The sequence below is a fragment of the Triplophysa rosa genome, unplaced genomic scaffold (assembly GCF_024868665.1).
Source record: "Triplophysa rosa unplaced genomic scaffold, Trosa_1v2 scaffold54_ERROPOS3010582, whole genome shotgun sequence".
Lineage (NCBI taxonomy): Eukaryota > Metazoa > Chordata > Actinopteri > Cypriniformes > Nemacheilidae > Triplophysa > Triplophysa rosa.
The window spans coordinates 27,251-43,955 of NW_026634563.1; the positions used below are offsets into that span (position 1 = coordinate 27,251).

The 16,705-nt window shown below is 40.6% G+C and overlaps 1 protein-coding gene across 1 annotated transcript in view; it reads left to right on the forward strand.

Annotated features, from left to right (window-relative positions):
- LOC130551021 (synapsin-like) overlaps window positions 1-16,705 on the forward strand; it is a 50,555-nt gene that overhangs the window by 823 nt on the left and 33,027 nt on the right. The window contains exon 2 of the mRNA XM_057328558.1: window positions 3-576. Coding sequence (XP_057184541.1) covers window positions 3-576 — 574 coding nt within the window. The remainder of the gene's footprint in view (window positions 1-2; window positions 577-16,705) is intronic.

A 16,705-nucleotide genomic window follows, 5' to 3' on the forward strand; every position in this document is an offset into this window, starting at 1 on the left:
AGAGCTGTTGGATAAGGGCCGCTCCCCTTCCACGCTCAAGGCATATGTGGCAGCAATTGCAGCCTCTCATGCCCCCATAGCGGGCCAAGGAGTGGGAAAGAATGACTTGGTCATTCGTTTCTTGAAGGGTTCCAGGCGGCTACGCCCCCCTCGCCCCCTCACCGTTCCCATATGGGATCTGCCCACGGTGTTGAGAGCTCTGAAGGGCCCTTCCTTCGAGCCTCTACAGTCTGCGGACCTCCGTCCCTTAACACTTAAAACCGCTCTGCTGCTAGCATTAGCATCGGTAAAACGTGTGGGCGATCTGCAGGTGCTCTCTGTGAGCCCCTCCTGTCTTGAGTTTGGGCCTGACAACTCTAAGGTAGTCCTCAAACCTAGACATGGTTACGTACCTAAGGTGCTCTCTACTCCATTTAGAGCACAGGTAGTGACACTTTCCGCGCTCCCCTCCTCCGAGCAGGACCCGGAGCTGAATCTGCTCTGTCCAGTCAGAGCGCTTAAGATCTACATTGAGCGTTCCGCCCCATTCAGGCAGTCGGAACAGCTTTTTGTCTGCTTTGGCAACCACACCAGAGGGTCTCCGGTCACGAAGCATAGACTATCTAAATGGATAATTGAGGCTATCGCGCTGGCATACTGTTCCTTGGGCCTTCTATGCCCCACGGGAGTTAGAGCCCATTCTACTAGAGGTGTCGCCTCTTCCTGGGCATGGTCTAGCGGAGTCTCCATAACGGATATTTGTGCGGCGGCCTGCTGGGCTTCGCCTTCCACATTTACCAGATTCTAAAGTCTGGACGTTCCGGCCTTACAGGCCCGGGTCCTTTCTGCTTAAGACTACTGCTGGGCTGGGGTTACCCTCAACCACACCAGCACCTAGCACACTACTGGGACAATTAACCGGATTAGGCCACCTATTAGCTTGGCTTTTCCACCTTCCACAAGATTCCCTGCCCCATACCTATCCTCGAGCCACGGCTTCGGGATTATATGATGTTTTCGTTCCACTTGTAGCACGGCGGGATTATACTGGTTCCCCATAGCGTCCTGCTACACAGTACGAGTGAAGTATCGATAGGGAAAGTACTCGGTTACTAACGTAACCTCGGTTCCCTGAGATACGGGAACGAGTACTGCGTTCCTGGCCGTGCTTACAAGCTGCATATGGTCGTCGCTTCAGTCGAAGTAACCTGAGGACCCTACGGTGATGTGTCTGCTTATATAGCCATAAGCCCCGCCCATTTTGGCGGGCACCATCGCCATAGGTCCGTGCAGCTTCGCTGCCATTGGCTCAAAGTTTTACTTTGCAAGCACCAATGGCCGTGCAGTATTCACTGCGTTATTGTAAAGCTTCAGTCATTGGAGAAAAAGGAGTTTTCCCCATAGTGTCCTGCTACGCAGTACTCGTTCCCGTATCTCAGGGAACCGAGGTTACGTTAGTAACCGAGTACGTTTTCCGTTTCAGAGTGTGAGGTATGTCAAACCCGAGAAAGCAGGGTAACTCAAGCCCGTTTCTGAAGGAGAGGTCACTTATACTCAGAGTCAGTAACCGTAGTAACTTACTCTGTGAACCTAACCTGGTCGGGAGCAGGTTTTCTTTGGTAAACCCATGAGTTTATTTCGATCTCCTCCCCCTTTTAAAGCGCAAGTGGTGTACCTCATTCATTCATTCATTAATACAGTCATTCATGGCACACATTTTGATCACACAGAGACCATCTCAGTGACTTATATGTCATATGTGCTTTTATAGAGGATTCATGAAGATGCTGCATTCATTCATTGGGATGTACTTTGATTTCAAGAGAGCAATTTAGGACCCGAGTGGAATTTTGTCATTTCCCCGTTTTTCTTTACAGTGAATTAGACATATCAAAATATATCTCATCCATCCTTACATCAATAACATCAGCCACCATACGTGTATTACATAACAGCATAATTGTTTATGGACGAGTGTATAAATAAAGTGCATGAATAAAGAAATTAATAAATACAGACATACATGCAGAAATGAAGCGAAAAAGGTAATAAATAAGTAATTTTAACGTGCAGCCATTCCAACTCAAATCTGCTCAGAGCAGTGTTCGAAACGGGATCAGTCTAACTTTGCCTGAGAGTCTGACGCCCTACAGGTGTCCTATACACCGTGACATCTCATTCGCGTAACTAGAGCACTCATGGAACATACTTTTTTTTATTTTTCTGTTATTTCATTCATTTAATGATTAATTTATTTGATTATTGGTACATTTATCTATTTATTAATTTAAACTTGAGTCATTTTCAGCACATCAGTAAATCCACTGTATTCAGAGCGGAAAGTGTGCCTCACTCTCAAGTGCTTTCTGCCACCATGTTGCTTTTTTTGGTGCCATTGCCATGGTGAATCGTAATATTGGAGCTCCATTGATGATGGCTTTTTATAATCGTGGCGCACGCGCTTAACCCAGGGTAAACCTATACCCAGAGTAAATTGAACTCAAATCAGCTGTTCTGAAACCAAAAACTAGTTTCTAATTTCTAAGTAAACCAACCAGTTCAAGATTAACCTAGAGTTGGTTGAACCTCCTTATTGAAACGGGCCCCATGTTAGCCTACAAAAATACGTCATCTCTGAGGTACAGGATTTCGAATTAGAAAAATAGTGGGCGTGGCTTGTGTTTTTCGCTGCTATTTGATTGGATGTAAAAAAACAGCCGTTGCATTTTGAAATGGAACTGGCAGCAGACTGACATTTGAAGGGGAGGCGTTAACGGATGCACCACCCAAGCCATATACATCATTTTAAGGCTGAAGTATAGTTGCCGTTTTACGCGTACAGTGCACGTGACGCAAATATCGTCATCAGAATAGTACGCGCGTACTGTACGTGCACGGCCGTGTACTAATATGGTTTGTTGGTTATTGTTTCTTTTTGTGTTGCTGCTACAATGCCACTTGGTAACTGTAAATAAATACTGAAGGCCTAAATGTTAATGTTACCCATATGTTGTTGTTTCTTAAAGATTTACAACTGAAAAATCAATATTTAGATGTGTAATTTTCGAAATGTGTAAAGTCAGGAAACATGCTGATTCCAAGAATGAGGATGATCAAGAACACAAGGACAGATGGATCACAAGGTTCAACAGAACCTTTAGCATGTTTAGACTTCAGGCAATAATGCAACATGAGAATGTCAGAAAGATATACTGTACACCAGGGGCCGGTTGCATAAACTGCTTAGACTAGTCTTACAAGTTAATCATCCATTTTTTTTCTATACATGACTGGTCATAACTTCTTCAAGTCAGTTACATACAAAGGTAGATTGGTCAAATTGAAATATGAAAAGTAAGACAAATTAGTCCTAACTATTTGCTAGTCTGTGAGAATAGTTGTTAAGACACAGTCTTAACATAGCGGCTATGTTTATGCAACTGGCATTATTTTAGAAATAATTTAGATGTCATTTCTACCATAAAATATTATTTAACATAATAGATAATATCAGATGTGGTGAAAATGTAAAGAATTCTCCTATAATGCACATCATTCTTAGTCGACAAATTAAATAAACTGTGAGACAAAAGCAATAAGCCAAAACACGAAAAAAATTGCATTTATAAAAAACATTAGTTAGTTGAGACCTTAACAATGACAACATCAGAGAAAACAAAGTACAATAAAACATGAAATGCTTTACTAACCTGGTGATTGTCCACTAAACAAAGCATTTACTGATCATGGAGATAAAATATGCCTCACCCCAACAAGGGCCACTCTGGTCAACTACATGTTTTGTTTATATCTGAAATAAATACATTCAAATCTAGCATAGCTTTGACAATGCACCTGTGCAATTATATACTCTTTAGAACTTCTAGCAGGAATGCAATACTAACAAAATGGATTTTATTAGAAATTGTTAAAAGGTGACTATAGTTTTCATTAACTACACTATAATAATAAAGGCCAAATCAACTGCAATTACCACAGCAAACTTTTTTTTTGTCAGAACTGCATCCACACTGCAGGATTTTAAAGTAATACTCGAAACCTCAATATCTTTTTCCTTTGACACTTAATTGTAGTTTATTTTTTTATGTGTTTTGTGCTGTCCTTGTTGTATTATGTGTGTTTCTATCTGGCATTTCATGTAGTGTACAGCACCATGGCCATATATAAATATAGCACCACCATAATGTAATAAGAGTTAAGTTGAGTTTATATGTTTCCTACTCAGTACAGGTCCGAACAGTACAGTTCTGAAAATTAATAAACATTTCATCATATCAATTTACACATTCATTTCACATTAAAAGATAAGATCTGATGTTTTATTAGGCCATTGGTATTTTTACATTCAGATACCCACGGTATGTATGGAACATAGAAGGCCTATATGGCCTAAATAAATATGACAACATAATGTATTTTGAGGTTTAGTGTTGATGGCAGACATGTGGACATACAGGCAGTCTGTCATACTAATGTATACAGGTATAAACTATAACAACACACATTAAAGGATGCTTTTACCTATTTGCATACTTTCCTGCCATTTTCAGCATCAGGCACACAGCTGATATAACTTACAGATATAAGTCATGCAAACCAAGGTTTGGTGAACTACACTGCGAGAAAAACTTGGAACCACTCCAACGGTCAGCTGCCCTATACCAGATAGGGCCCAGTGTCTTTAAAGCATTAAAGCCTGTAAATAAGGCAAGAAAAGCTTTTGAATATCAGAAATATAATTTGTTCTTCAACTATTGTTACAATTATTTTTCTTGGTTTTATTATCTGTTTGCAAAAAACTACATACAAAAATGATGCCAATGGTTGAGAATGAATGTGAATCTTTGTTTTGTTTGATAATTATTTTTAGAACAAAAGGTCAAAATACTGAAGCTGGTGGTACTGATGTAGTAAAACATCAGTCAGGATAAAACTGTCAGGATAAGAGCAGAAGAACCCAAGCGCAGGCAGGCAGTAAGGGGTTAATGAACAAGACTTTATTTTACAAACAAAAACCCTTTAAATGGGGTATTTAAAGGGAACACAAACGAGGGATAACGACATGGGGCAGGTGTGGGTAATCAAAGGGGGGGTGGGGCCAAACAAGGGCCCATAGGGGGTAGTCCAAAAGGGTTAGGGGGAATAGTCCCAGTCCCCGGCTGCGCTCGAGGGCGCGGAGTCCTGGGGGACTTAGGATAAGTCCTGGGGGGAACAGTCCTTGACCCTGGGAGTCTCCCAGGGACCGGCTGGAAGGCCGGCTGGAAAGGGCTTGACGCCGGCTGGAAGGCCGGCTGGACAGGGCTTGACGCCGGCTGGAAGGCCAGCTGGACAGGGCTTGACGCCGGCTGCAAGGCCGGCTGGACAGGGCTTGACGCCGGCTGGAAGGCCGGCTGGACAGGGCTGGACGCTGGCTGGAAGGCCGGCTGGACAGGGCTGGACGCCGGCTGGAAGACCGGCTGGACAGGGCTGGACGCCAGCTGGAAGGCCGGCTGGACAGGGCTGGACAATGGCGTTAACAATGAGTTTTATTTGCAGCCGTAGGCCAGTGAAGCAAACATAATACCAGATAATTATCCGAAATGTCTTCACTCTGCTGAAGGATTTTAACGTCGTCCACATTTATACCGTAAGACAGTATTAAATCTAAAGTATGATTACGAAGGTGAGTGGGTCCTGACACCCAGTTGACTAACGCCCATGGAGTTAAGAGTGTCTTTGAAAGCCATTCCTAAGGCATCTGTAACGTTATCTACGTGGATGTTAAAGTCACCAACGACAAGGAGTCTATCTGCGGCCAGTACTAGTTCTGATAAGAACCCACCAAATTCTTTAATAAAATCTGTGTGGTGCCCTGGAGGCCTATATACAATAGCTAGAATCAATTTAAAAAGTGTTTTATCTTTAGTATTAGGTGTTGAAACATGAAGAACCATGACTTCAAAAGAATTATATTTAGAGTTCGACTTCTGGGAAATGCTAAGAGAGTTATTGTAAAGTGCTGCGACACCTCCCCCTCTGCCTTTTAGACGAGGCTCGTGTTTATAATAATAATCTTAGGGACAGATTCATTTAAAGCAATATAATCATCTGGTTTTAGCCATGTTTCTGTCAAACAGAGCATGTCTATTTTATGATCTGTTATCATATCGTTAACAAAAAGTGCTTTATTAGAGAGAGATCTCATATTTAGCAATCCGAGTCGTAACAGTTGATTATCTGTATTTTGTTCATGTTTAGTTTGTTTAACGTTTATTAAATTACTTTCAAGAGGTTTACGCATTATTTTATGTTTGCTAATCCGGGGGACAGACACAGTCTCTATTTTGTGATGTTTGGGAGAACAGATTACTACATGTTGTACATTTTGTGTATTCTGCAACGTGAGACAGCAAGCAGACAGTTGGTTAAGCCATACTGTCTGCTCCCTGACCTGGGCCCCAGCGAGTCAAGTTTTAACACTAATACTGGTCCGTCTAGGAAACACTTGAAAACACTTTAGTTCCTAAAGCAGGCTTTCTGACACGTGCTGTCCAGGGAGCGGGCTCCGAGCTCGCCGGTTCCTTTTGAACCCGGAACACTCTCCCCCTGATGTGGGCGAGTGCGCTGAGCTCGGAAACGGGGAGATGAGATGGGGAGGTGGAGGGGTGTTGAATTACTTGTAGAGATGGCGCAGGTGAGATTTCTGATCTTATTTATTAGGAGTCTCGCTTGAGCTGATAGGATTGCTGATAGCGAACCAGCCGAGATGATTATGTGCTCTAGCTTCTCCCGAACTTTGTTAATGAAACATCATTTATGCTTCATACAAAAATAAAAAAACGCAGCTTCCTTGTTTACTGGTTTTCTGACATTTTTCGTGTTTTTAACATGACTTTAATCTTCATGTACTGTCCGTAGTGATTCGGATATGCATAATACTGGACAAATATGTGTTATGTGTAATGTTAAAATTCAAATGAGAACTCTCTCGGGATCCCTTAGTGTTCGGGACTCTCGGCTGCAGCCAATGTTGCCCATTGGGTTGACGGCATAATACATATAATTTTACAAATGCACACATTCTTGAAAAACGCATCGGTAGTTGTTAAGAAAATTTCGCAAAGCCATGCTTTCGATGGTCTGTCTGTACCGCTTGTATTTTGAAATTCCCTCTTCTCCTTTGTCGTAAAATCACGTATACGCTGACGTATTCGGAACTAGGACCGTATGCAATGCCACGCATGAGGGAACATCACGTTTATATGTATAATTCATGAATGACACGTGGTTACGCTAATGATGACGTCACGACTATGTTTAATCAATTTTATGCAAACCTTTCCGTTTTCTGACTTTCCATTGGCTAAAACCAATACGTCTGTAGACGAAATTACGTCTTTAGGCACAATAACGCATCTACGCGTTATATCGCCTGTACACGTTACGTCTAAAGACATTTTTGATCAAACGGCCTTCCATATTTAAAACTACGTGTTAACACGCAATTACGCGTTAACACGTTAGTTTCACACGTTTTGGCCCTCTCGGCCTTCCATAATAGTCCTTCGCATTCGCTGTAATTGTCATGGCTCTGCTTCATTTAGTCATGTTTTTCTTGGTCCTGTAGCAGAGCCATGACAAAGTCTTTGGTTATGTGTGGAGAGAAACATATTATTGTCCTTTTGACAATAATATGCGTTCTCTCCAGTGTCTCGTCATTGGCCCCGCTCCTCTCGTTTCCTTGTGATCTTTCCCTGAGTGTTTGATTACCCACACATGCCCCATGGCGTTATCCCTCGTTTGTGTTCCCTTTAAATACCCTCTTGTTTCTTTGTCCTGTGCTCGTGGATTTGTACTGTGTTCGTCCCATGTGTGCCTTGTGCCTCGTACGTGCTGTGCTTACCCAGTCTCGTGTCTTGTTCCTGATCCTGTTCCTCGTCTAGTGTTTGTATTTTGTTATTATATTATTCTTATTATTTTTGACCTTGTTTTGTCGTGCCCCCTCGTGGGAAGTTTTTGTTTTATTTATATATATATTCTTAGTTTAGTTTTTCCCCATTGTGGGTGTTTTTGGTTCTGTTTTTGTTTGTGTGGGAATATTTTTTAGATAAAAGTATGATTTAAATATCAATATAATCAATAAGTGTTTTCTTTCATTTGTTTCATTAAGCTGTGTGTTTTGGTCATGTGCTTTCTATTTCACTCAGTGGAAAGTTACTGGGGCAAACAAAGAAAACAGAGAAAGTTGGGGGTTGGAGTCGTAAATTATCTAGATAAACACACACACATATAAAGAGTCACAAAGAAAAATAAATGTTATGAATCAATCCACTGCATATGTTCTAAGTATAATCATGAGTTGTGATGTGTTTTAATGAATCATAGGATTAAGAAACAACGCTATATAATTAAAAACATTAGATGATTAAGTGTTTTCTTTTTACTAAAAGAATGTTAAGAATGTTGGTAGGGTAACTCAAGCCCGTTTCTGAAGGAGAGGTCACTTATACTCAGAGTCAGTAACCGTAGTAACTTACTCTGTGAACCTAACCTGGTCGGGAGCAGGTTTTCTTTGGTAAACCCATGAGTTTATTTCGATCTCCTCCCCCTTTTAAAGCGCAAGTGGTGTACCTCATTCATTCATTCATTAATACAGTCATTCATGGCACACATTTTGATCACACAGAGACCATCTCAGTGACTTATATGTCATATGTGCTTTTATAGAGGATTCATGAAGATGCTGCATTCATTCATTGGGATGTACTTTGATTTCAAGAGAGCAATTTAGGACCCGAGTGGAATTTTGTCATTTCCCCGTTTTTCTTTACAGTGAATTAGACATATCAAAATATATCTCATCCATCCTTACATCAATAACATCAGCCACCATACGTGTATTACATAACAGCATAATTGTTTATGGACGAGTGTATAAATAAAGTGCATGAATAAAGAAATTAATAAATACAGACATACATGCAGAAATGAAGCGAAAAAGGTAATAAATAAGTAATTTTAACGTGCAGCCATTCCAACTCAAATCTGCTCAGAGCAGTGTTCGAAACGGGATCAGTCTAACTTTGCCTGAGAGTCTGACGCCCTACAGGTGTCCTATACACCGTGACATCTCATTCGCGTAACTAGAGCACTCATGGAACATACTTTTTTTTATTTTTCTGTTATTTCATTCATTTAATGATTAATTTATTTGATTATTGGTACATTTATCTATTTATTAATTTAAACTTGAGTCATTTTCAGCACATCAGTAAATCCACTGTATTCAGAGCGGAAAGTGTGCCTCACTCTCAAGTGCTTTCTGCCACCATGTTGCTTTTTTTGGTGCCATTGCCATGGTGAATCGTAATATTGGAGCTCCATTGATGATGGCTTTTTATAATCGTGGCGCACGCGCTTAACCCAGGGTAAACCTATACCCAGAGTAAATTGAACTCAAATCAGCTGTTCTGAAACCAAAAACTAGTTTCTAATTTCTAAGTAAACCAACCAGTTCAAGATTAACCTAGAGTTGGTTGAACCTCCTTATTGAAACGGGCCCCATGTTAGCCTACAAAAATACGTCATCTCTGAGGTACAGGATTTCGAATTAGAAAAATAGTGGGCGTGGCTTGTGTTTTTCGCTGCTATTTGATTGGATGTAAAAAAACAGCCGTTGCATTTTGAAATGGAACTGGCAGCAGACTGACATTTGAAGGGGAGGCGTTAACGGATGCACCACCCAAGCCATATACATCATTTTAAGGCTGAAGTATAGTTGCCGTTTTACGCGTACAGTGCACGTGACGCAAATATCGTCATCAGAATAGTACGCGCGTACTGTACGTGCACGGCCGTGTACTAATATGGTTTGTTGGTTATTGTTTCTTTTTGTGTTGCTGCTACAATGCCACTTGGTAACTGTAAATAAATACTGAAGGCCTAAATGTTAATGTTACCCATATGTTGTTGTTTCTTAAAGATTTACAACTGAAAAATCAATATTTAGATGTGTAATTTTCGAAATGTGTAAAGTCAGGAAACATGCTGATTCCAAGAATGAGGATGATCAAGAACACAAGGACAGATGGATCACAAGGTTCAACAGAACCTTTAGCATGTTTAGACTTCAGGCAATAATGCAACATGAGAATGTCAGAAAGATATACTGTACACCAGGGGCCGGTTGCATAAACTGCTTAGACTAGTCTTACAAGTTAATCATCCATTTTTTTTCTATACATGACTGGTCATAACTTCTTCAAGTCAGTTACATACAAAGGTAGATTGGTCAAATTGAAATATGAAAAGTAAGACAAATTAGTCCTAACTATTTGCTAGTCTGTGAGAATAGTTGTTAAGACACAGTCTTAACATAGCGGCTATGTTTATGCAACTGGCATTATTTTAGAAATAATTTAGATGTCATTTCTACCATAAAATATTATTTAACATAATAGATAATATCAGATGTGGTGAAAATGTAAAGAATTCTCCTATAATGCACATCATTCTTAGTCGACAAATTAAATAAACTGTGAGACAAAAGCAATAAGCCAAAACACGAAAAAAATTGCATTTATAAAAAACATTAGTTAGTTGAGACCTTAACAATGACAACATCAGAGAAAACAAAGTACAATAAAACATGAAATGCTTTACTAACCTGGTGATTGTCCACTAAACAAAGCATTTACTGATCATGGAGATAAAATATGCCTCACCCCAACAAGGGCCACTCTGGTCAACTACATGTTTTGTTTATATCTGAAATAAATACATTCAAATCTAGCATAGCTTTGACAATGCACCTGTGCAATTATATACTCTTTAGAACTTCTAGCAGGAATGCAATACTAACAAAATGGATTTTATTAGAAATTGTTAAAAGGTGACTATAGTTTTCATTAACTACACTATAATAATAAAGGCCAAATCAACTGCAATTACCACAGCAAACTTTTTTTTTGTCAGAACTGCATCCACACTGCAGGATTTTAAAGTAATACTCGAAACCTCAATATCTTTTTCCTTTGACACTTAATTGTAGTTTATTTTTTTATGTGTTTTGTGCTGTCCTTGTTGTATTATGTGTGTTTCTATCTGGCATTTCATGTAGTGTACAGCACCATGGCCATATATAAATATAGCACCACCATAATGTAATAAGAGTTAAGTTGAGTTTATATGTTTCCTACTCAGTACAGGTCCGAACAGTACAGTTCTGAAAATTAATAAACATTTCATCATATCAATTTACACATTCATTTCACATTAAAAGATAAGATCTGATGTTTTATTAGGCCATTGGTATTTTTACATTCAGATACCCACGGTATGTATGGAACATAGAAGGCCTATATGGCCTAAATAAATATGACAACATAATGTATTTTGAGGTTTAGTGTTGATGGCAGACATGTGGACATACAGGCAGTCTGTCATACTAATGTATACAGGTATAAACTATAACAACACACATTAAAGGATGCTTTTACCTATTTGCATACTTTCCTGCCATTTTCAGCATCAGGCACACAGCTGATATAACTTACAGATATAAGTCATGCAAACCAAGGTTTGGTGAACTACACTGCGAGAAAAACTTGGAACCACTCCAACGGTCAGCTGCCCTATACCAGATAGGGCCCAGTGTCTTTAAAGCATTAAAGCCTGTAAATAAGGCAAGAAAAGCTTTTGAATATCAGAAATATAATTTGTTCTTCAACTATTGTTACAATTATTTTTCTTGGTTTTATTATCTGTTTGCAAAAAACTACATACAAAAATGATGCCAATGGTTGAGAATGAATGTGAATCTTTGTTTTGTTTGATAATTATTTTTAGAACAAAAGGTCAAAATACTGAAGCTGGTGGTACTGATGTAGTAAAACATCAGTCAGGATAAAACTGTCAGGATAAGAGCAGAAGAACCCAAGCGCAGGCAGGCAGTAAGGGGTTAATGAACAAGACTTTATTTTACAAACAAAAACCCTTTAAATGGGGTATTTAAAGGGAACACAAACGAGGGATAACGACATGGGGCAGGTGTGGGTAATCAAAGGGGGGGTGGGGCCAAACAAGGGCCCATAGGGGGTAGTCCAAAAGGGTTAGGGGGAATAGTCCCAGTCCCCGGCTGCGCTCGAGGGCGCGGAGTCCTGGGGGACTTAGGATAAGTCCTGGGGGGAACAGTCCTTGACCCTGGGAGTCTCCCAGGGACCGGCTGGAAGGCCGGCTGGAAAGGGCTTGACGCCGGCTGGAAGGCCGGCTGGACAGGGCTTGACGCCGGCTGGAAGGCCAGCTGGACAGGGCTTGACGCCGGCTGCAAGGCCGGCTGGACAGGGCTTGACGCCGGCTGGAAGGCCGGCTGGACAGGGCTGGACGCTGGCTGGAAGGCCGGCTGGACAGGGCTGGACGCCGGCTGGAAGACCGGCTGGACAGGGCTGGACGCCAGCTGGAAGGCCGGCTGGACAGGGCTGGACAATGGCGTTAACAATGAGTTTTATTTGCAGCCGTAGGCCAGTGAAGCAAACATAATACCAGATAATTATCCGAAATGTCTTCACTCTGCTGAAGGATTTTAACGTCGTCCACATTTATACCGTAAGACAGTATTAAATCTAAAGTATGATTACGAAGGTGAGTGGGTCCTGACACCCAGTTGACTAACGCCCATGGAGTTAAGAGTGTCTTTGAAAGCCATTCCTAAGGCATCTGTAACGTTATCTACGTGGATGTTAAAGTCACCAACGACAAGGAGTCTATCTGCGGCCAGTACTAGTTCTGATAAGAACCCACCAAATTCTTTAATAAAATCTGTGTGGTGCCCTGGAGGCCTATATACAATAGCTAGAATCAATTTATAAAGTGTTTTATCTTTAGTATTAGGTGTTGAAACATGAAGAACCATGACTTCAAAAGAATCTTGGGCCTTCTATGCCCCACGGGAGTTAGAGCCCATTCTACTAGAGGTGTCGCCTCTTCCTGGGCATGGTCTAGCGGAGTCTCCATAGCGGATATTTGTGCGGCGGCCTGCTGGGCTTCGCCTTCCACATTTACCAGATTCTACAGTCTGGACGTTCCGGCCTTACAGGCCCGGGTCCTTTCTGCTTAAGACTACTGCTGGGCTGGGGTTGCCCTCAACCACACCAGCACCTAGCACACTACTGGGACGATTAACCGCCTTCCACAGGATTCCCTGCCCCATACCTATCCTCGAGCCACGGCTTCGGGATTATATGATGTTTTCGTTCCACTTGTAGCACGGCGGGATTATACTGGTTCCCCATAGCGTCCTGCTACGCAGTACGAGTGAAGTATCGATAGGGAACGTACTCGGTTACTAACGTAACCTCGGTTCCCTGAGATACGGGAACGAGTACTGCGTTCCTGGCCGTGCTTACAAGCTGCATATGGTCGTCGCTTCAGTCGAAGTAACCTGAGGACCCTACGGTGATGTATCTGCTTATATAGCCATAAGCCCCGCCCATTTTGGCGGGCACCATCGCCATAGGTCCGTGCAGCTTTGCTGCCATTGGCTCAAAGTTTTACTTTGCAAGCACCAATGGCCGTGCAGTATTCACAGCGTTATTGTAAAGCTTCAGTCATCGGAGAAAAAGGAGTTTTCCCCATAGCATCCTGCTACGCAGTACTCGTTCCCGTATCTCAGGGAACCGAGGTTACGTTAGTAACCGAGTACGTTTACCACCCTTGCAAGTGAAACAAAAAAGAAAGCGGCCCTACAGGCAAGGGAGATGAAGAAAACGGGAGGGGGAACAAGCAAGCTCCATCGCGAACACAATGCTAAAACGTTACTTATAAGTGCTTTGTCATCAAATTGTAACCCATCTTCAGGGTCCTTAAAGAGTCTTTCTTCCATTAAACATCTCTGGTCTTCATTTTGAATTATTAATAAATGTAATGCCATTGTTGGACAGCACAATTGTGAGCAGTTTTTCTGTTAGTTTTTAAATAATTTTGAAGTTAAGACCGTTACAAAGATTATTTGTCAAGTTAAGACGCTAATGTAATACCCCTTTCCTATCTGTAGTTAAAATAAGATTATGCACTTAGGAAGTGCTGTTCTGTAATGCTTTTGTCCTACATGAGGTCCTAACTGAAATTACCATGGTTACCAAACAGATAGGATAAGATTTTCAAGTTACGATCTTTCTGTAATACGCCCCCTGGTAAGAAAGTGCAACGGTTTCATCCGTCCCATGGTAAAGTCTCAGTTTGGAGAAGGTTGTGCTTTTGAAAAGACTTTATTATGGTAAATATTTTAGACTGTATAAGAACAAGAAAGCCTTATGGCACCCCATATATGCCATTAAAATAAGTATGTTTTGCCGCATTGGCAGAAGAATAAACATTCAGCGTGAATGAGGATAAATTAGCGACCAGGCACTCTTTAAAGAATGCTGACAGTAACACGATTTTGGACACAAGAAAGAAGTTTCACCAGATTAAACTCAAACAAAGAGGTTCTGTTGCAAAGAAAAAAAATCATAATTTGTAGGTTTGTTTACAACATACATTATTTGTTATTAAATCTAATCACCCTCATGTCATTCCAATCCTGTTTGACTTTCTTTTCTTCTGCAGAACACAAAAACAGATATTTTGAAGAATGTTTGTAAACAAACAACATAGGCCCCATTGACTTCTATTTTGTGGACTCAAAATACCTTCTTTGTTCCACAGAATAAAAGAAGTCATACAGGTTTTCAATATGTCATTCAAGGTTGAAGAAATGATTACATAATTTTTATTTCTAGGTGAACTATCCCTTTAGATACGCATTTGTCTTTTGCTATACTTTATATATTTTTTGGCAACTCAACAGTATGTGTCATATTGGCAGCAGGGCGCCTACATCCAGTTTGGCTGAAGTTATTCTACTGCAGCTCTCTTAAATACATGTGCTAAAAGCTGGTCACCATAGTAACCAGACTGCTGGGCACAATGCCACCTTCCTCGTGCCAGCATTTATACGGGACCACCTTCATACACTACACAATACGGGACCACCTTCTTACACTACACAATACTGACCTACACCACACAACTATAATATATAATTTCACTGAGCTTAGAGGCTCAGTTGCTTTCTGGTTTGTCTAAGATACTTCTAGTTTTAACCAAGCCTATCTAAATATTTTGTACAATTTTGTTATTAAGAAACACAATGACAATAAAATAACTTAATAACACAATAAGGAATTTACTAGTATTAATGGTCATCATTATGCACTAAATAACACAGTGCATGATCTTGATGAATGTCCAGTTTAATAATGTCTGTTCTACTGGATATTAAGTTTTGTTTAACATTCTAAATCTGAACTAAATATCTCAGGGAAATATTAATAAAATGAACAATGAATGGTATATTTTAACAAATAGCTGAGAATATTAGCATTCTTGTATTGTACACTTTGACTAGATGTCACCTAGAGCAGGTGGATGAAAAAAAAGAACAACAAGATGTGTTTGGCAGGTGGTTAGAAAATAAGATTTTAGGCATTGGGATGCATCCTCGTGGATTATAGTTCTCCGTCGCTACGACGGATTTCCGTTAATTGCAGCGAGTCTACGACGGATTTCCGTCAATTGCAGAGTTCCAGACTGTCCTCAATGTCTTAAATTCACTTTTCATAATGTTGTTAACCCTTTGAGCCACATAATGTTTAATTTAGGCTTCAGACATATACACGTGCCTACAAGCACAAAATACATTTAAAGATTGTCAATATGTAACCGGTCCTACTCGCCCCGCTCTGCGCGGGCCTCCAACCGGCGTCGGTCCGCATGGGAGACGGCCGCTCTAACGAAGAGGCTAAAGACCGCAGTCTCTAGAACGTTTCTGTTGGTCGGGGAGTGAGGTTTACACACTGCACAACTCTTCACTAGCTGGCCTCAGTTACATGTATAGCGGCAATAACAATCTACTCAAATGTAATTTGACAGATGTGTTTTATTCACATCAGACAAAGCATCTGCAATGTAAGCAATTGTTAATGTTATGATCACTCAATTCTTCTACCAGTTCACCAGGCACTTACGTTTGTGTTTTTAAGAGAAGTGGATGAATTCAAGTGATGTAAATCCGACAGATCTCAGACCACGGCAGAAACAAACATGGCGGCGCCCGCTTATAGCTCAACTAACGCGATCATTATAGAAGTGTTTAAACAACAAAACATTCACATGCACACATTTGCCAATCGGAATGTCAGATATTTCATGACATAGTTAACAGTTTGTGACGCTGCTGTGGCTCTGTGGTGTGTCACATGATAAGCAGTGCCGCGTCGCCATGGAAATGTTAAAGCGATAGGCTACCTTCTTAACGGTCACCATGGAAAAGGTAGTCAAACACTCTAACTAGTCACTGTAGCTTGTCAAACACTGAAACGGGTGTCAGGTGTAGCCAAACTTCAGGATTATGGTTTCTGAAGGCAGAAAAAGTGAAAAGCACTCTGGAGACAAATACAAACAAAATGTTTGGTCTTAAGTGGTGCTTTTATTTTGTTCTTTTTTCTGTTAATTATTAAGAGTTTCAGAAAACATTGTTTGGTCTTATAAGATAAATTAAAAAATGCACTGAAAAGTTAGATGGTTGATTATTTGTGTAGGTAAGTATACTTTTTTCATAGATTAAAAATAGATTTTAAAAAACTGGCAATACTACGTAAAGGGGTTCAAAACATCTCCCTTTAAAACG